This window comes from Opisthocomus hoazin, chromosome 1, assembly GCF_030867145.1.
Source record: "Opisthocomus hoazin isolate bOpiHoa1 chromosome 1, bOpiHoa1.hap1, whole genome shotgun sequence".
In the NCBI taxonomy this organism is placed as follows: domain Eukaryota; kingdom Metazoa; phylum Chordata; class Aves; order Opisthocomiformes; family Opisthocomidae; genus Opisthocomus; species Opisthocomus hoazin.
Genome location: NC_134414.1, coordinates 106,342,658 through 106,363,191, shown reverse-complemented (window position 1 = coordinate 106,363,191; position 20,534 = coordinate 106,342,658). Strand labels below are relative to the sequence as shown.

The 20,534-nt window shown below is 39.9% G+C and overlaps 1 protein-coding gene across 9 annotated transcripts in view; it reads left to right on the top strand.

Moving 5' to 3' along the window:
* Positions 1-19,095, top strand: part of TTC3 (tetratricopeptide repeat domain 3) — a 73,712-nt gene extending 54,617 nt beyond the window's left edge. For all 9 annotated transcript variants that reach the window (XM_075432078.1, XM_075432094.1, XM_075432068.1 and 6 more), the window contains 17 exons: positions 523-579; positions 1,872-1,948; positions 2,697-2,849; positions 3,220-4,123; positions 6,001-6,066; positions 6,746-6,895; positions 8,223-8,362; positions 9,065-9,133; positions 9,855-9,951; positions 10,904-11,004; positions 11,665-11,755; positions 12,360-12,458; positions 15,572-15,993; positions 16,448-16,568; positions 16,721-16,948; positions 17,163-17,252; positions 17,817-19,095. In XM_075432078.1, the coding sequence (XP_075288193.1) occupies positions 523-579; positions 1,872-1,948; positions 2,697-2,849; positions 3,220-4,123; positions 6,001-6,066; positions 6,746-6,895; positions 8,223-8,362; positions 9,065-9,133; positions 9,855-9,951; positions 10,904-11,004; positions 11,665-11,755; positions 12,360-12,458; positions 15,572-15,993; positions 16,448-16,568; positions 16,721-16,948; positions 17,163-17,252; positions 17,817-17,927 (2,976 nt within the window). In that variant the 3' untranslated portion in view covers positions 17,928-19,095. The remainder of the gene's footprint in view (positions 1-522; positions 580-1,871; positions 1,949-2,696; positions 2,850-3,219; positions 4,124-6,000; positions 6,067-6,745; positions 6,896-8,222; positions 8,363-9,064; positions 9,134-9,854; positions 9,952-10,903; positions 11,005-11,664; positions 11,756-12,359; positions 12,459-15,571; positions 15,994-16,447; positions 16,569-16,720; positions 16,949-17,162; positions 17,253-17,816) is intronic.
* The last annotated feature ends 1,439 nt before the right edge of the window (positions 19,096-20,534 follow it).

The window sequence follows — 20,534 nt, the reverse complement described above, 5'->3', positions numbered from 1 at the left end:
CATACACGCACATATATATGTATGAGTGATATACCAGAACACAGAACAGCAACTCTTCTTATATTTTGGCTAATTTTTTCTGTAACAATCACAGTCCTGTGAAAAAGTGAAGATGCATTTTAGTTCCTTCTATTGTGTATCTTAGAAAATTGAAGTGACCAGAACATTTGACAGTTCTTTGCTTCTTGTTGCCCAAACAAAACTGTATGGTGTGGGATGTCACAGCTACTTAAATGTGTGATTTCAGCTGTAGGTGATGAGTAAGCTTCTAAAACGGTAGAATATTGTTTTTAAAAATCAGTGTTCTATGTGTTTGAAGAGGAAAATGATGAAAAGGAACAAAACTGATGAAGTCTTGCAAAGCTCTGTTCTTTTTGTGTTTTCCAGCTGGGGATGGAGTGGAGAGGGGGAAGATTGCATGCTTAACCTTTTCAATTTTGCTGGTCAAACCAGAATGAGAATTTTGATATGCATCATAATTTTATTCAATGAAAAAAAGTGACTTTATTTTTTCTGTTTCAGACTAATGGTATCAAAGTTAAAAACAAAAACAGGAAGAAGAACTCAAAAGACCCGAGGGTGAGTAACATTTTAGCTGCTTACTGCAAATAGGTTTTCTAGAATTGCTGACATTCAGATATATAGAGGCTGTTTTCCTAAATACCTTGTGGAGACTCATTCTTGAAGTAGTTTTTCCCTGAAGTAAAATAATGCTGTTAAGACTCAATTAATACAGTTTTGTTTTGTTAAAATATGAATTTATCAGTATAAAATGTATTTCTAAACTTAGAAAAAAAAGTTATTTATGAATAACTTTGTCTCTGACTGGATACAAATACATTCAGTCTGTCCACTGTCTTCATTCTGAATTACTTTTTTAATCTTAATTTCCCATATGGGAAAATGAAGAAAACACCTGTGAATACAGTACACAGACTGTGCTATGTAATGCTCCATTTCCTTTTGCACTGGCAAATAGCAAATTTGGAGAAGGACAATTTACCAGCCATTTTAATAAAGAAAAATGTGTCCTTACACCTCATGAAACAGATCTGAAATTATGTCTTTAACTGTCTTTCCTAATAATTTTACGGGCACATCGGTGACTGAAGATGCAAGTGTTCCATTTATTGCTCAGAAAAGTGTTACTAGTTGTTCAGTATTTCATAGATTTTGCTAGGAATAATATCCTGTCTGAATTTCCATGCCCCCACCTCTTTATAATTTTACTAGAATTTCAATAGTAGACTTCACATTTTTCCTATTCTTACCAGCCAGGTTTTTCTTTTTCTGACTTGGATGCATTTATACAAGTCTGTGTATTTCTGAAGTTACTAGATAATAAAAATCAAAAAGCAACTGAAAACACTTGTGATGGTGAATAACAGGTGCCATACTAAAACCATGTGGAATGAGCGATAATTCAGACTGACTTGTTGTAAGATTATTAAAGCCTGAAGGTTCTGAAATGTAAAGAAAGAGATTCCTAGGAAGTCAGTGGAAAGAAGTTAAACAAAAGTCTTAACGAAGTGAAGCTGTAGTGTTTGGTTTTTAATCCAGACTTAGTGAAAAATCAGGCACGTGTAGGATTTTGATGGAACTGGTAAAAAAAGAGGGAGGTTTGGCTTAATATCTCAATTTCTCTTTCCAAAATAAGTTCTGAAGAAGAAATTAATAACTTTAAAATAAGAACTTTCTCAGTATGGCTTAGTACTGATGGTTGTACTTTAAAGTTTTGTGGTTCGTAATACGGCATCTGGACATGATAAAGTTACAGAACAAGGTTCAGTGTAAATAAGTTATATCTTTCCAGTGGATTATTTTGCATATGCTTTTCTGAGATAAAAAAAAAATGATCTGTTTTTAATTAGTCTATTTTAGTATTATCCAGTGGAGTTAGTACAGCACCACGAGAAGAAGATAAGATATTTATAGAAGAAAATACTCTGTAAGTACCATCATGCATCTTTGCTTTTATTGCCCAAACTCCAAAGTGCTTTGCAGGTACCAAAGAAGACAGAGTCTTAGAAGCACCAAATCTGGGTTAACATCTAAGTGTTTTTGATAGGAGCTTGTGTAGAGCTATTACTTCTCTGCTTTCAGGATAGGTGTATGGGGTATTAGAATTTTAAAGATCTTAGCAATGTAGGAAGTAACCAAATGGTTGCCAGGCTGCAGCCCAATACATCTTCTGGGCCTAAAGCTATTCTTCAAGTAAAGATCTTACTTCCTTCGTGTTCCATTTTAATGTAGCAAGAAATTAGTTCATAAATTTGTACATGATCATCAGTCACAACTGAACTTTGCCATCCACACCATGTCAAGAAGGCTGTAATGTTGAATTGAGATAATCTGTAGTGCGTTGCTCAGAATTTGTGTGTTACTCAGGAGTCAAACTCTTGCATTCTGGTCCTGGTTTTGCTCTTGCTTATAGATGTGAAAGCTGCTAGGCAAGAGCTAGGCTTTGTTATTACTAGCTAGTGGCAGGTCAGTTAGTAAGTTTAGCAGTGAGGTATTTTGAGGATAGTGTTTCTTCTGCTTGTTAGAAAAAACCCGTGCTATTGGGATATATTTTTAGTGCTATGTAGTTACCATACAGTATACTGTTTTCAGTATATGTGAAAAATACAATTATTGTTCGTATGCACTATTTATTTATTTCCTCTCTCTCTTTTTTGTTTTTTTAAATGCTACAGAGATTTCACAAATTCTTATGAACCATTTGTAATCCCAGAATATCTTCGGGGTCAACTAGAGGAATTCGAAGCTCTCTGTGACATTTCAAATAGTAACAGTTATCAAAGCATTTTGGATAATAACCCAGATCAAACCTGTGAGAGCTTATATGAGTATGTATACATTTCTGTGCTTAGCAGTTTAAAGGGTTTAAAATTACTTCATAATTTTTGTAACATATTGTATTAAGTCCAGAATTTGAGTCCTGGCGGTCTGGTATATGTAGGTATGTATATAAAGGTAGGTGCTAATGCTTTGGAACAGTCGCATGTCTTTAGTAAGATGTGGACAAGCAGGAGTATTACAGAAAAATTTTGTGCTTGGCTAGAACACCATCTTCCAAATGATTTTTCTTCAGTAGTTCTAGAGGTTCTTTGCTTTTAGATATTATTGTGAAAATATAGTGTGTGAAATACGATTTTGGAATTGTGTGAAAAAACTTTGATTAATAATGACAACTCTTTTTTTTTATTTTATTTTAAGATATTTTTATCAAATCTTGGAAGAACATGGTCCTATGGAAATTAATAATAAATTACTAGTTGGGGAATATGAACATTTCCCCGAAGAAGCTCAAAAGATTGTAGAAGACGAAGGTGGTCTGCAGTCTTTTCTTCTGAAATCCCTTCGTTTCATTATGGTGGATAATCTTATTTGCTTAAGAAAGCATGCAGTTCTTATTAAAGAAACTACAAACAGAAATGGTACTGGAGATGATGAAAATGATACAATCTGTGAGGTGCAAGAAAACTCTTCCCAGAACAAGCTACAGTTAAATCCAGCTGCTGAGGAATTCAGACCGCTGTCTTACCCTAACAAACCCCATATATTTCCATCTACTGACTTAACAGTAGCAAGTTATGAGACTCCACAATATTTGCCCTGGTCTTTTCCTGCTTCATGTAAATCAGTGCCTTCTTTCCATAGTCAGAATATCGGTACCATAGCAAATGAGCTGTCATTTGCAGACATTTTAGTAAAGTGCTTTGATTCTAAAGATCCTGGTAGATTTTTGCCTCGGACTTCCTGGGCTTATCAATACGAAAGAAGATTGCCAGTGCCTTCTCAAATGCCTCTTGTTTCAAGTGTTGCCGAGCAACCTAGTTATATTTATGCTGATCACGTAGCTCATCGGGATAATGATGAATCAGCAATTTCAGACAGAAAATACGTCTTCAGCAGTTTTATACCAACTGAAATACCAACGTATGAAGACCCTCAGTGCCAACTGGAGAACTTGGATAACACATTCCATGAAGACAATTTTGCTGTTGCAAATAGTACAAAAGAAGCTGAGTATGATATGCAGGTTATTAAGACGGAAAAAGAAAGCAGAAGTATACCTCTAGTGAAAAAGAATCCTCATACAAGGATGGTAGCTGTTCAGGTAAGAAATTAAAATGGAACAGTTACTTGAGAGCTTTTAAGTGATAAATTACAGTGTTGAGCACTGGGAAGTGCAACTCCTTTTTGAATGATTTCTTTATGACTTCCCAAAGGGTCAAATGTTGTATAGAGTTTCAGGAGCACATAATCAAGTCATACTTCCAGCCACCCGAATGTAAGGGATCTTAAAAGTAGTATTTAGCACTCTAGTACTTACCTCCCCAAAAAAAGGCTGCGAGGTGGAAGATCCTGCGGTGTTTATCAGACTGGGAACTTCCTTAGAACTTGTAGAAAGTGTCAGCAACTTAAACTGCAGCTACTCTTGTTTTTCATCTGTTGATTCTTTAAAGAAATGGTCACTGAATTTTGTTCTGCGTGAGATTTTTGCAGATCTTTTGACCCAGGATCAGAGGAGGGAACAGGTGCACATCACTTTAAATGTTACGGAAAGTCCTTCTGTGTCATTATTTTTCTTTTTGTAATTATTTCAGTGATTTATTTTAACTTGCACAACATGTGAGGATTTAGATGGTTTGTACATTCTAACAATTGCTGGCTGATGCTTCCCTCGTGGTGTTACACTGGCAGCCCAGCTGTAGGGTGAGTTCCGGGCCAAACTCTCTCACATTTTCCTTTTCCCTCCTGAAGCAAAAAAGCCTGAAAGTTTTGTCCTGCAGGCAAAGAAAGCATTGCTGAACCCCCTGGAAGGGGCAGGGCATGCAGCTGAACAGGAGAGGGGCTGGACTCTTTAATGGTACCTAGAGTTAAATCAGCATACACCACTTATGAAAACGCACTTCAAGTAACAGAGGGAGACAATGGTCACATCCACATGTGTTACAAAAAATATTTCCATTTTGTATTAAGATGCTGGGTTTTCAGAGTTACGGATACGGCAGTTTCACACATCCATTCATGAGAGGTTATCCAGCGTGCCAGAGTGTCTTCATTTGTGTCTTGTCATTAAAGGAGGAATAGCTGTTTATAGCCGTAAGATAAATAGTTGTCTTTTTATTATTGTTTTCTAAATTAGGAAAATGTTAACGTGTTTTTCAAACTCGTTTTATCTTTCTTGAGCAGTAGCTGAAAGTTAGTTTCCTGTCAGTCTTGGCAGATTAATTTCATCACTTAGCTGACCGGGCTTTTAGAACAGGATTTCTGTGTGGTTCTTGAACACATGCAACAAAGAGATAACAGAAGAGGCAATAATTCTCAGTTTAGTGAATTCTGGTTAGCAGGGATCAAAAGATCACTGAGCAACAGATACGATTCTGTTCGCAAAAGTGTGGTAGAGCAAGGCATTTAACATTATCTGACTGATTTTTAATAGCCTATTAGAATGGCAACGTCATAAACTGGAACTTTAATACATTGCATGATTAGATTTTAAACTTCAGTTCTTTCAGAGTCCCTGCTTGTTTTCCTCTAATACCACCCATCGAGGACTTACTGAAGGTCGTTGAGTCTAGTCTCTGCTAAGTAGAGGCAATTACGTAGTAGATTTTGAGTTTAGGAGGAGCCACAAAACACAGCTCCACAGTGAGCTGTCAGGCACTGGTTTTGCAAGTCTTAAGTTTTCAGATGTTTAGAGCACAGCTGTGGTTAAAGACTCGGAGAACTGTTCTCAATATAAATGCTTCATGGCCAATTAAACAGGGGAAAGATCGTGACAAAAAAAGTGCTTTTGTTGTAGATTGAAGTCCATTTCAGAAATACTTGCGTAATTTCTTCTTACGTTGTAGATACACCTACTTCAGAATGTAGTTGAATTTGTAAAATTGTAGGTTAGGTACTAAAGCTCCAAAACAGAGCTGATCGACTAGTTGCATGTATAAACTGGAAAGCTTTTTAATCAACTAATGATTCTTTGTATTCTAGGTAAATCGTGAAGTAGCTGATAGGGAAACTAATACCTTGCCTTTTCATCCATTTGAAGCGCAACAAGTAAGTTACCTGCGTATTTGTTCGTATTTCTCATGAAGAAGGTTAAAGGAATGCCCAAAAATTTAGTAGTGAAAATATAAAGGTTTTCTGAAAATTACTTGTTTGAACAGGTATTTTTTATTTGGGTTTGTTTGGTTTATGTGCGTGGTTTCTGGTTTGGTTTGTTATGGGGTTTTTTGGGGGTTCTCCTCCACCCTTCATGTTGGGCTGTATTCTGTGGTGGTGGTCTTGGAAACGTCACATAGGCCCACAACAAGGAGGTTTTGGAGCTTTGTTCTGTAGCTGTTTGGGTGTTGGGGTATGTTTTATGGAAATTTAGTATGTCCTCTCCAGAAATCTTGAGGTTTAATTTAAATGCTCCATGTGGGCATATAGACAGCTCACTCTTAATGGTAGTCTTATATCTGCACCAGAAGACAGAAGTGAGAAAATGCGGCCTTCGAACTCGTCATATTTCATTCATGGTCAGACACGAATGTTCATTTCCCGAGTTGGATTGAAACTGTTACACAGCTTTCTCTTAAACAACCCTCAAATCAACAAACAAACAAAAAAAACCCCAACCACACTCAAGATTTTGAAGCTCCACTGACAGCAGTCTGTTCCTTTTAGATGTCATGAATGTTTGCTGCCCTGTGGTAGCAGATATTAAATTGTTTTTTATAACATTTATTTTCAGGGAGATATTCTACGTATGGAAAAAGAACATCAGGTGTTAAAAGAACAACTTAAAGAAGCACAGGAAAAATACGACCAGTTACAAAGCCGAAGCTCGGAGGAAATCGGTGCTTTAAAACACCTCCTAAAAAAAAATGTTGAAGAGACTGAGGTAATGCTTTTATCCATGCAGTGGTGGGGCAAACTGCAGTGGCTCACAAGATAGATTGTAATTGATAAGCAAGGTTTTTGAAACTTGACTGGTAGTCCTCATTGCTGTGAAGTCTAACTTGGCAAACCTCACCATCGCTGTGTGTCATCTTCCTTTGAACACTCTTAAACACAGAGGATATTGGTTGCTTCCATCTAGTGGATATGTGTTGGTTTTGGTTCGACCCAAGAATAAAAAAGCAGCACTACGCTGCTGACTCTTTCCTTCTTCTGGATTTGTTGGGCTTGCTTAACAGGCTTTATGTCCTTCAGAATGTCTGGGAGCAAGAGGGGTAGTCCATAAACAACACCATCAGCCTGTTATCGCTTTGGCTTGATTAATTTTATGGTTAAAGCTGTAGATGCTGCAGGCTGCTCATTTGTCTGCATGAAATGCAATTTTTCCATTAAAAAAAAAAAAATCAGGTGAGAACAAAGACATCTCTCCCCATGCCCTCTCTTTAATCTTTAGTTGGGGCATGTCATTCAGTCTCAGTTTAATATATATTTTATATTTTTAAATAAATTTAATATTTATATTATAGTTATTTTTTTTTTCTCCTTTCAGTGGTGTATTGGAGTAAACTTACGTACTGTGTACTGCAGCTTGGGAGCTCCTGAGTTCTAGCTTTACCACTGTGCGAGTAGCCTGGCAAACTTTAATGTGAGGGATAATGGAGTCTCACAGCTGGTTTTCTGTATGAATATTTGGTAAAAATGTGAGCTCAAAAAGTTTTGAGCTGAAAGCATGGCTTGTATGCAGGGCGGATGAACTTGTCCACGGGCATTGTAGGCACTTTAAAAATTATTATTTTTTTTTTTTTTTAATTTCCCAATGATGCATTGATGCTACTTCAGATTTTAAGCAGTTCTGGCAGCTGCAAGATTCACTTCTGTCCTGCTCTGTTATGAATTGTAACTTCCTGGTTGTTAGTACTGATACAACAGTATTGTGTTTTTGAGCTGGATTTGGAGTTGGATTTCAGCATGTGTTTGTACGTGAAGACTGTGGAACTGGGTTTCTTCTTTTTGCTGAATGCAAACCAAGTTTGCAAGTATTGTGAAGCCAACCATGTAAATGAGGTGTGCAGATCATTGCAGGAGAGCATTTACGAGTATGTTGCCCACACTAAACATGTGAACTAATGGTAAATTAAGAACCAGTAAAACTCTGTTACTGTAGTTTTCACTGGCTTAGCTTTTGATCATGTATCAGCAGTCTGCTTTAACTTGCATTTGAATAAAATATTATTTTCAGAAATTACTGTTTTCTTATTTTCTGCTTTTAGATATCAAAGAATGAACTGGACTGGCTTCATCAAGACTTAGAAATAAAAGTGAAAAAATGGCAACAGGAGAAAAAAGAAAATCAAGATAACTTAAAAGCACTAAGGAACACAGCTAAAAAGCATACAGATACCAATGATAGGTACTAGTTTTATACAGAGATTTACGGTACTTTCTTTGCTTGATTTTTTTTTTTTTTTAAAGCAGCAGTAAGTACAGTTATTTCTGATAGACTATGATAAATTTCAGTATCTGCTGATTCCAAGATGTACGTGGAGTGAAAACGCAAGCTTGTGGCCCTGATTATGTCATTCTGAAATGAGTTAAATGCAATTCTTGGATTAGAGCTGCTAGAAATTAGTAATCTAATTGTTGGCTGTGTAAACAGGTAGGTCACAGTAATGGGCTGAAATATGTACATGTCTGCTTTCGTATTTCGACTTTTTTGCAAGTTACAGGTAAACATTTAAAATAGCTTCTAGATAACTGATGAAACTGACTTGTCAAATCTGATTAGAAAAATTATTGCTAATTCCTCCTGTATTCTTAATGTTCTCTCTCACTTTACAAACTCGAGAAGATGTCTGTCCCTGAATGCTGTTGTTTTTTATCTTCAGTCTGAGTAGTTTGGGCCAAATCTCTCCTGAAAAGTCATTGGCCTGCTCTTATATTAGTTACTGCTTAATTAGGAATACATTTAAATGCAGTTATAGTACTAAACAGCATATAAAGCACACAGATTGTCACTGCTGCGTAATTGTCAGTATGGTTATAGAGGAACGTGTCATGTATTTCCTTGTGAACATTTTTCAGGACAAGCTTAATGAATATTTCATTACTCTAGGTATTTGAAGACCATTGATGAGAAGGAAAAGCAGTATAACGTGTATTTAAATATGTATCTTGAGACCAGGTAAAACTCTTGTACCTTGTAGCAATATTTACATTTTTCTACTGACTTGTCCTTATTGGAGTTGTCCACTGTACTGTGGGTGAAGGCTTATTAAAAATAAGCACTTTATCCTGTATCTCTTATTCTCAGTTAGTTTACTTTTACCTATCATCAATAAATAATATTTTCTTTTAGATATTTAGAATAACAGAAGTCTGGGTTTTCCAAATTCCCTCATATATTTCCCTTGATACCGTGCTACAGAACACCTGTTGGACGTTGGGTGTGGTACAGAGGTACTGAACTGCTGTGCGTCGCTTTGGGTCTTCAGACGCTTACAGTCCTAAATGTCTTACCAGGCTGTCGAAATATTTTCCAACAGTTACTCATTTGCACATAGCATAAAGTCAGGGTTTCATTTGTAGATACAATCATCGTACATGCGATCAGGCTCGGAGCAACAGCACTTGCATGACTGCGGCAGTCAGACTGCTGTGAACGCTTCAGGTTGCACAGTGCAGTGTGCGGAAGCCGGCCCAAGGCCGTGTCTGGGGAGCCAGCAGCGTGGCTACACGAGCATCATACGGTACCTGAAGGCACAAGCTGTACAGGGTCAATGGAGATGTAGGGTTCTGAAGAAGAGAGAAATAATAGCTGTAGAAACCCTCTAAAATGCCATAAACTTTAAGTACTAGTCTGTTGTAAATGGTACTCAAATGTTTAACTTCTTTTTGTTTCACAGTAACAAACTTGCTAATGAGAAAGTAAAATTGGAAGACCGTATAAAAAAGAGTCAAGATGACTGCCAGGAGCGTGTGAAAAGAGCTGTGAAAGCAGAGGTACAAACAAAAAATCTTAAAGCACTTTTGCTAGAGCTTGGATCACTTGCGCTGATAGTAGGTGGGGAAAATAACTGGTGAAGTCTTATCTCACAATGTGCTTTTTAAATAGCATCTGATACTTTTCGTAAGCATGTATCAGAAGCATTAATTATTGACCAGTGCTGTTCATGATCTTATCCTACAAAACTCTGCAGATCATCAAGGCACACATTATTATTAGCGACCAGTAGTAAAAGTGCACAGAGTTTGGGGCATAAGTATTGCCCTAACCAAAATTCAACTAGTAATTCAGTTTGATACTTATCTTTGTTATGAATAGATTCCATTAGTAAGAATTAACCGGAGGAACAGAAAACATTCCTTGTTAAAAGTCAGTCATAATTAATGAATAGATAGCTACTTCTTTATTGGGTGGAATCCAAATGCAACAACTGACTTGTGTGATTCACTGAAAGGAGGAGAGTGCTGATGAATACCAAGATTTTTTCTAAACCAGTATGTTTTATACTGGGGATGCTTTGAGTATCATGAACAAATCTCGCTTCGTAAGAAGGGCTTGAAGGCTGTCTTACCTGCAGTAGAATTTTGTAAAAAGATTAGATTGTTGGTCCACATGCAGTATTTAAAAAGCTGCCTTAATCACTTTAAGTGTGTGTACTTTTATATATATATGCGCGTGTGTGTGTGTAGGATAAGTTGCAAGTGGAACACTTATGGAAGCTTTCTCCTGTCACTTGAAGTAAACGTAGCCTTTTTATCCTCCCAAAGGCCTGCCAGGGCTGTTAATTCCACTTGGAATTCCTCACCGTAGGAACTCAGTGTGTGTGTATGTTCTTCCCTGTATCTTCAAACTATTGTTTCAGATGCTTATTAAAATCTATGTTGAGGTTTTATTCCTTGTGCTACAGGAATGCTTTTTTTTTTGTTACACAGTTGTGTTTTGTTACAGATATCAGTACTCAAGAACTGGAAGGAAACTGAAGTATGTAAGCTAAACGGCAAGGCTGCCAGTGCAGAAGCAAATCTCAAGATGTTGAAATCACTGAGCAGGTATGGAGAGTTTACACCAGAAATTGCAGTACTCCTAGTTGCTAAGTACAAGTAACTACTGAGTGTTTAATCACAATCATTTAACTAGGCAAGTCAGCTTTGCTCACAAACGGTGCTAGCCCAAAACGTGTGTAGAAACATTACAGTTAAATGCAGCTTTCCTGAAGCTGAATTTCTTCTCCGTCTTAAGTTACCAAGATGTGTGATAGGCAAGACGCTTGCTCCTGCTGAACTTACTCTTTCCTAGCCGGGGAAGATGAGGCTGCTGGGTGCGTTCCAGTTATTCCTACACAGCATCACTGGGAAAGGGCTGCCATGTAAATAGAGAAGAGTGCAAACAAAACTGCTGGGCAAACATTGTTTGCTTCCTTACAGGGAACTAATGTAGCCCTTGGTGTTACCGTTTTTAAAACTTGTGCCATGTTCCCTTTCTGTCCCTCTGTTGCTGCAAAATACTAATTCACATTTGAGGTGTCCACTTACAAGATTGGACAGGATCTAGGTACCAGTAATTTAACTGATTTTAACTTAAAATTGCTTGAAGTCTTTTAAGTGTGATTTAGTCGGTAGGGGAAGGAGCTGTTGTATTAAACCCGTTGCTCTTAAACAAAAATAACGGGAATCTGGGACTTTAACCAAAAATTTTGAATACTTCACCAGCTCAGCTTCAGGAGCACCCAAGTTGAAGTCACAGATTGATTCTTGGGAAGTATTTATTTCAAATGTAAAGAAACAACTGGAAAAAGTAGAGGTAAGCCTTAATTTATCTTAACAAGCTTTAAGTTGAACTTTGGAAATTAAACCAGAATAAATACCTTAAATAATTTTGCATTCCTCTTTTAATAAAAAACACCAGTAGCCTGTCCTCCAAATACTGAACTGCATTTTTTAAATTACAAAAGAAAGATACAGTTTTAAATCCAGATTACTTAAGTGTAGTTAAGTTACAATGAATATTTTCAATTTTATAAAGGCAAAAATCTCCTTTATACACTTGCTTCAAAATTGAATTGAACATTAACAAGGCTAGTCTCTTGGTTCTTTTGTATTTTTTTGAACTTTAAAAATCCATGCAACTTCTTTAGTATCAACAGAAGACTCTCTGAAAAGTTGATGTAAAATGTCTAGGCCGAGTTTTAAGAATTAGAAGGGGTTTCCCAAGCCCTTTCAAGCATCAGTGCAAGTACTTAAATACGGAGTTATGTTACTACAGCAAACGGCAGCCTTATGTCTCCTTGTGAAAGGCCCGATGTCTCTGGTGTTTTGTAAAAAAGGAGTTGTGTTAATGCCATTTCCACTAAAGAGTGACCTGTAGTTCATGCTGATGCGGAGTATAATTTGTTTTCCTTCTGCAGGCTGAGTATGAAGAAAAAATTCAGATGGTGAAAAATGGTGTACGGAACTGCCTCACTAAAATGGAAACTGTGGAGCTTCCTTCTCCTCCTAGCGCCTTAGTAAGTACCTTGCATTTGATAGCAGCTTGTTCTTCCATCTGATAGCAGTTTGTTAAGAAGTTTTTTAAGTTTGCATCGGCACGGCTATCCGTTATAGGACGGGTACATGAAAAATTGAATATATAGCCCTGAATACAAAGTAATCTGTCTTCTCATACATCCAGGTAATGGTCAAAAGGAAAAGGTGACTGCAGATTCGCATGATGAAGTCCAGTGAGAAGTACATTATCAAGTCCCTAGAGAGGCTTGAGCTGTTTAGAGTTAACTTTAAAAGGCTTCCTGGTCTGTCTGAATTGGGACTGGTATTTTTGCGTACTGTGACTTTCCTGTAGCACCAAAGCCCAGAGGGACAAGGCCCCATTACACCAACATGTGCCATGGATTACAAATACCAAAATCAACTTCCAGCCATATCTGTTATGAACTAAATGGAGTATGGCCATTTATGGAAATGCAGCTGTAATGACTACATCCCAGATAAATGCTACATAAAACCGTTCTCTCATGGGCCAGTAGTTCTACAGATGCTTTGCTCAAATCATGTCAGATACTTCTGTCACAAATAGAGATACACAACTTTGCAGTAGTAACAATTTAAGATTTATTAATGCCGTTATGGTAAATCACAAGATTGGATTGTGTGATAGTTAATGACACTTCATCATCAGCCAATTAACAGAGTGATGCCACAAAATTTGCTATAATCAAAACAGCAACTTAGGTAAAGATTCGACAGTGGCAAGGTTCACATGAGACTTATAGCAAAATTTCATAAATTAAATCACATGTGCACAAACATACATAGACACAGAGGTTAACCTATGATCAAAATTTTCCCTTTTTGGTGAACTGTAGGGAATTACTCACTCCTCTCCTTTGTTACTGTTTGTTAGCAGACAATCTGTGAATTTGCAAAATCTGCCCTGACAGGCGTCCCAGCTCAGGGGGAGGTACCGGGTCACAGCCCACTGCGATCCTGCAGAGCTCAGAGGGTCTCACTTAGGATCGCTGTTTATAGGATCGCGAGATGATTGACTTGGGTCCGTGTTTTTCCACTCTGGCCACAGTTTGTGTCAGGTAGTTCTGGTCCCTTCCAGACTGGGCTACAAACCGGGCAGCGGGAGTTCCAGCTGTGGCTGGGGAGAGCCTGATCGTCCCAACTCGCTGCATGTGTAACCAAGACAAGAGAGCACAGCCTTGGCTTATCCTGAGATCGCAAAGTGGCTGGGGGGGCTGCACCACCCCAGCTTCCCAGGCCTGTGATTGTGCCTGGTGCAGGGACGAAGTCAGTGTATGTCAGCACTCCTTGACCTGTTCATCAGCGCAGTGGCGGGGAGACAATGACAGCGAGAAGAGGCTTACAGCCAGGACAGCTGCAGAGCGGTGCCAACAGCCCACGTGCTGCTGCTCGCTGACGGTGAAACAGAAGGAGGTTGTGGCCAGACTCTTTTCAGTGGTGCCCAGCGACAGGACAAGGGGCAATGGGCACAAACTGAAGCACAGGAAGTTCCATCTGAACATGAGGAAGAACTTCTTCCCTCTGAGGGTGACGGAGCACTGGAACAGGCTGCCCAGGGAGGCTGTGGAGTCTCCTTCTCTGGAGATACTCAAGACCTGGCTGGACAAGGTCCTGTGCAGCCTGCTGTAGGTGACCCTGCTTCGGCAGGGGGGTTGGACTAGATGACCCACAGAGGTCCCTTCCAACCCCTACCATTCTGTGATTCTGTGAAACCAAGGCCCAGAGCTGATGCCCCATCGTGAGGACAAACAGCGTTCGGAAACCACTGGACTTAGGGCAGCCTGGAGCAAGGAAAAAGGGTTCAGTCATCTCTCAGAATAAGGGAGATCACTGACTCAAGTAAAATGCATTCGTAGTGTGCACACATAAATGAAAACCCTGAAATCACTGAAGATGGCACACACCTTTTTTCATACATATTCTCTGCAGAAAGTCAAGGGTTTTTTCTTTTGTTTGTTTCTGGTATAATTTAGATTCAAGGCTCTGTTCTAATACTGTATGATTGTCGCTGCAGGTTTTCTGGACTTGCACAAGTAATAGTTGCGTACCTTTTCTTCCCCACTCATTTCTACATCTCTTCTTTCTACTTATTGGCACAGAACTCTTAAGAATATGCAGATAACTTCGTTACCATGTTTAGATTACCATCAGTTTACAGGGAAAGAACAACTTTTAAGCCTATTGTTCTGCGTTTGGTATCTATTTTTACTGCAGGTAATAATACAGGAGTAACCTTTTAGAAGAGATATCTGTAATTCTTCCAGCTTTGAGTGGACTTCGTTAGGCAAATACCAAGTCCAAATTAAAAAGGCTTGATGAAAACCCTTTTTCTTCCCATTTGCTTATTTCTGTTAATTAATGAAATACCTTTACAGAGAAGGTAAAATATGGCTTCGAAAAGGTGTTGAACTAAAGAACACAGAACAAGAGCCAGCACGTTTGACTATGAAGAAATGCAGAATTATAGTTCCTTGTGTTAGAAAGGCGCTTTCCTAGAGCAGTCAAGGTCTGAAACAAACGGCAGTCACGGGGTCAAACAACTAAATGTATTTTAAGGAGTTCTTTCCATTTATGGAAGAGAGTGGTTAATGCAAAAAGAAATCTTCCTGGATTGTCAGCCTCAAGTTTTTCAAGATGATGACTGTAGCTGACATGTTTCTGTTTCAAAAAACTTACACTGGATTATGTATAGATTACATAATCCATTCAAAGCAGTGGAGTGTTTATTTTCGAGTTGATGGCACTTAGTGGAAGCAGTTCTGTTTCTACCACCAGCTTCAAGCTACGCTTCTCTACCACTCGCAGCCACTCTGTACCACTCCCAACAGCCACGCAGTGTTTAGCAAAGCGAGAGTCAGTTAAAGGATCGGTTTGCGTATGTGCTGTCGTGTTCAATCCTGTTTCAAACAGGTTGTCTGCATGTAGAGCACAATAAAGAGCACCTCTGCGCTAGGTAAAGCAAATTAAGATACATTGAGAAGACCTTCCAGTTCCTTAGCGCGACCAAGTGTGTCATAGTTCATGCTGCAAATGCTTGAGCGTTCTACTCAATTTATTTTAACTATTTTTCCTGTGAAATCTGTTTATTTCCCAGGCAAAACATGGCAGACTTCTGGTCAGCGATCCAGCTGTTGTCACGTATTCCCCTGCATCTGCGCATCCTAATTTGCTTCCTGCATTTTCAAGTCCTGAAGATCAAGGTCCAACACACGCTTCACTTAATGCACAGGCCGGAGTTAAGCCAGCATATGCAAATTCTAAGCCTTACTCTGCAAGTGGTGCGCCGGTGAAGACGCACTCCAAACCCCTGGAAGGATCATATTCTGATAAAGTTTCGGCAGCTTGCCTGCCAGGGATTTCTGGAAGTAATACTCAGGTTGTCCAGCAGAAGCAGAACCACCACGATAACCCAGCTGTACAGCCGAGGTCTTCTGGACTTCCGAAAAACAAAAAGCTTCCGAAAGCGTTCGAAAATATTATTGCGCGCCTACAGAGCATATTCCCGAACCACAGCAGGTACGTTTTTTAACGTGCGCAATGTTATGTTGGGTAACAGAAGTTCTGAATATCCAGTGATACAGTACAAAAAGAGTTACTTCTCAGCAGATGGCCCCTGTTCCACGAGAACAGAACTGCTAGTTGCTCCCCTCCTGTTCAGTGAGATACTCCTCACAGGAACAGATCTACGGTGTTGACTTGCCTGTCTTGCTTTTTTTCCAGTTAGAACCACCAGCAAATAGAAGTAGTGGTAGTATTTCACTGTGGGGTTTTTTTTTTACGACTAAGGTAGCTAGATCCTAGTTTATGCCGAGGTATTGGAAGCAGGCACCGGCGACAGTTCGTTTGAGAAGTCCGTATCTTTTAATGGCCCTGCGGCTGTGACTCAGACACGGAAGCTGCAGTGTTCTCTGATGCTGGCAACAGCTGTAGTACTGCCTGTCAGTAACGATGTTGTCTTTTTTCCATTCAGTTCAGACTTTACTAGCTTCATAAAAGATGTACAAAGAAGAAATGGGAACACGCTGTCGGGTTTGAGCTTAGACGAGATTCTAAGCAGAGTGACAGAACTCATTTTGGACCAGCAAAATAAGGTACTGTGGTGTACGTAGCTGCTGCCTTTTCTGCTGTGCATCTCTGACAGAGGAGACGGTGCCGCACAGTCCAGAAAAGAACGCAAACCTGCCTTTGCTGTCAAGCTCTGAAATAGGAACTTGCTTAAAATTCTTTTCCAATACCTGCCTAGGCACCAGCTTCAACAGGGAGACCTGTGAAGGCAGCGTCCTCTGCTCTGCCAGTGCAGACTGGAACTCAGAGTCGGGAGGTTCCTGCAGAAGAAAACGTGCCCAGCCCACCCAAGGCACGACCTGTGCATAAAAACACCTCAAGTAAAAACCCGGCGCAGCCAAATCTCCAGCCCTGGGGAAATGTTGGGGCAACACCTAAATCTAAGTGGAAAAAACTAGACTACACAGTAAGTTCTCCGCTCTCCCAGTGAGCGTGAAGGTGCCATGTACTTCTTAGAAGACATGAAATAATCCAAGTATTGCTGGAAAAAATAACTGACGTGTTCACTTTGTGTACAAAAGCTTAAATGTACTTGGTTAAAATTAGTAACGTTAATAACTGACTAGAATTTGCTGATTAATTGTTGCTAGTTTTCAAATAACTTAATATTTGATTTATAGGCCTGCAGTGATGATCCTTGCACAATATGTCATGACGAGCTCAGCAGAGACTTGTGTGAACTTGAATGCGGGCATCGTTTTCACAGAGAAGTAAGGATTTTTGTTCTTGGTGCTTAGATGTAAATGCTTGCGAACTCTGTTTGGTTTTATGCTGTTTTTCCACTTTCCAACAGTAACCCTCCTCCCCTGGACCCTTCAGTACTTAAAGAACAACGCACAGTTCGTGCTTAAATACTTGGTACGCCAAGACTTGCTGTACATATGGTCTCACTGGGCAAGAAAGCTTCCAGTTTTAGGTTTTTAACTAAAATGGTAATTCAGTCTAAACCCTGAGTTTGCTGCCTGATAGCAGTTGCACATAGAACTTCATGTAGTAAGAAAGTCAGAATTATGTTAGAGTAACTTGCTACTTCTGTCCATGGCCCTTTCCCGTTACCTTATTTGTTTACTGCCGATTTGCTGTTGCAGAGTAGGTGCAAGTGTAAACTGACCAGCACAGCACCAGCACTGGAGAACAGTGTTCGAACTGCAAATTTTAGTAACATGGAACGTGCTGGAAAACTGCGCACCTGTTAGTGGCAATTATTAACACACTTGGGCTGAACTCTTCAAACCAGGCTCTGTTTCCTCAACATCTCCTTCCTGTTCTTGCAGTGCATTAGAACGTGGCTGAAGCAACATTCAAGCACCTGCCCTATCTGCCGCGTTCATGCTCTGTTACCTGAAGACTTTCCTGAGCTTCCTGCACGGAACAAACATGCCTAAGCCTGGTTTTATTTGACCACATTGTAGTAAGATGCGAAGTGGCTGCAGAACAACCACTGTGATGACGAACAGAAGCATGATGCCTAGAAAGAGACAGAGCCCTAGTTTACTGAAAATGGTAGTAAAACTCATCGACCAATTCCGCGTTTAACACTTGGCGTTAAGCTGTAAGACGCTGGTACTGCCGCCGCACCGGCAGAGTCAAGTTAGCGTACTCCAAGATCAACACTTTTTCTGGTTGCTGCCTCACTGCGTGAAGCTGATGTAGTTCAGAGGCCAGCAGCCTCTGGGGGTTCTTGGCTGAGGGATATTTGATCTACTGTATCTACTTTTCTCAAAGGATTGTGTGTGATTCCTGTAAAAGGGGGGGTTTTCCTTCAGAGCTTACACCGCACTGAAAATAAATTCTAATATCAAACAAGTAGGTGACCTGAATGACAGACTAGCAGAATTTGGAACAGCCAAGACCTTACCTTCCTCTGGCATAAACAGTTACAATTGAACTGCAGGATTCGAATCAGGCTTCTTGTGATCATTTATGAATGCAGTTCATATAATTGCAGATCCTTTCTCTGCATAAACTTATAGCTAATAATTCAAATCGTTTAAATAATGACTTCTTTTAGTAGTATTTTGAAGCAAGAATTTTTAAGTATTCATGTGATCGTGTGTTGTTGAGATGGAATACTGTGGCTCAGTTCTTCAATCTCAAAATATGGTTTGAATTTCCCTCATCATTGAAGAGATCATTTGTTTAAATCAGAATTATAGGATTTTAATTTTTGACAAAGTAACTCTGCATCTGTATTCTGAGCATGAATGTTCGTCAACAGCGTGAGGTACAGAACACAAACAACGGAGAGAATGGTTATTGTATCGTTAAAAAGTCTGAGCTTGCCAGTGAACCTTCATCACTAAAATTTGTCTCAGAGCTGGAAGACCAGGAGTAGAGAGTGTACAGCTTAACCACTCTGAACATAGAGCGTGACAGTTGTTTGGATACAAGCAGTATTAAATTGATTATATGAGATTAAAATTAGTTAATTCCAGGGATCACTTATTCCCCCAAGAGAGTATGTATCCTCCAGATGAAGTTTTAAACTATTCTGTGATTAATCAGTATATTAATTGGCACTTGGATCAAAAATAAAATTACTACTGCAGCTGATGTGGGTTTTTTGTGTGGTATTTTTGCTGAGTCATGCTAGAGAGCTAAGGCAGCCTGGGCCTGAAGAAGGGGTACAGTGCTGCATTACCGCACCTGCATCCTTTGCAGGTTGTGCTGGTTCCGTGGGGTGGGGGCTACCCGCAGATCAGCACCTGAGCTTTTCACAGGACGCTTTCCCCGAGCAGAGGTACCCTTGACCTACAAAGCAGTGGCAGAGCAGCCCCATGCATGCCCTGCTTGACCACGTTCTCCATATGGAACGTAACCTGCCTTGAAGTAGTAAGGGCAAGCTGGCTGCAGAAGCGGTGCACGGTCATAGCGCTGAGCTGGTATTCAGATAGGCTTGCTCGTTAGCAGCCAGTCACATTATTTGTGTACCCACAGCACAGACACAACCTCAAGTTCCTAAGTAAGCAGGATGGGTTTTGATCTGTGCTCCTTTCCTCTTCCCTGACTCCGTAAGCTGGAAGGTGTTCGGTGGTGGCCAGAGACTGTTCGTGCACACCTTGAAAGAGCAGCCGAGCTGCCCCCGGCCATTACTGTACGGGCAGGGGGCAGCTGAGGGGCCAAGGCAGGAGGAACCAATGCCAGTCCCACTCTGCAAATGGCTGGGGGGGGGGAACAGTGCTGCTCTGCGCAGCAGATGGCACTCTGACACCAGCCTGTAGGCAAGGAGGAGGGACTTTCATTTTCCAAAAATCATCCTGTGCAATGTCCCAAACCTAGAAAGTGAGAGGTTTTAGCAAATAGCCTTCCCCCCCTGCCAAGACTGTTGTAAGACATTGAAATAAGAATTTCAGATGTTTATTCCTACAATAGAGATGACACAGAATGAGGGCCAAACGTAGAATTACATTTTCAAGCTTGGCAATGCAGCTAGATAAAGCTGAAGGAAATGATTTTTTTTCTGTCTTTTGAAGTTGCCATCTTTACATTTGTACTTTATATCAAACGCTTTATAGACATAGCCAGCCTCCATCCCACATAACATTGTATGGAAAAATTCACAGAATGAGAGTGTAGCTGTTCTGTTAACTTCAAACAGCATAAAACTGCAGAGCCTGTTGGTCTGTGTTGGAAAGGTCTCTTGCTGAAGCAGTCTTCCTCTGTAGTTCAAGATGTACAGTTATTTACCTTAACTTACACCTTTCCTACTATTCACATCCATACTTCAAGCGGAACAAGTGACAGTACTGACCCACCTAATTAAAAGGAGTGACTGGCCTGTCTCCCTCGGAAGGGTGACTTGTGTGATGATGAGTCACAGCCTGAAGGCACAAGCTGTCACGGCACAGAAGTTTCTAATGCAGTTTTGCCACTGTCAGTCAGCACGGGCCGGTCTGCAGCACCGCCGCGGTGCCCTTTGTCGCATGAGACATTTCTTTTTCACAGCCAGTCTGAGCTGTAGAAGCCTTATAAAAAGGAAGATGGTATCATGC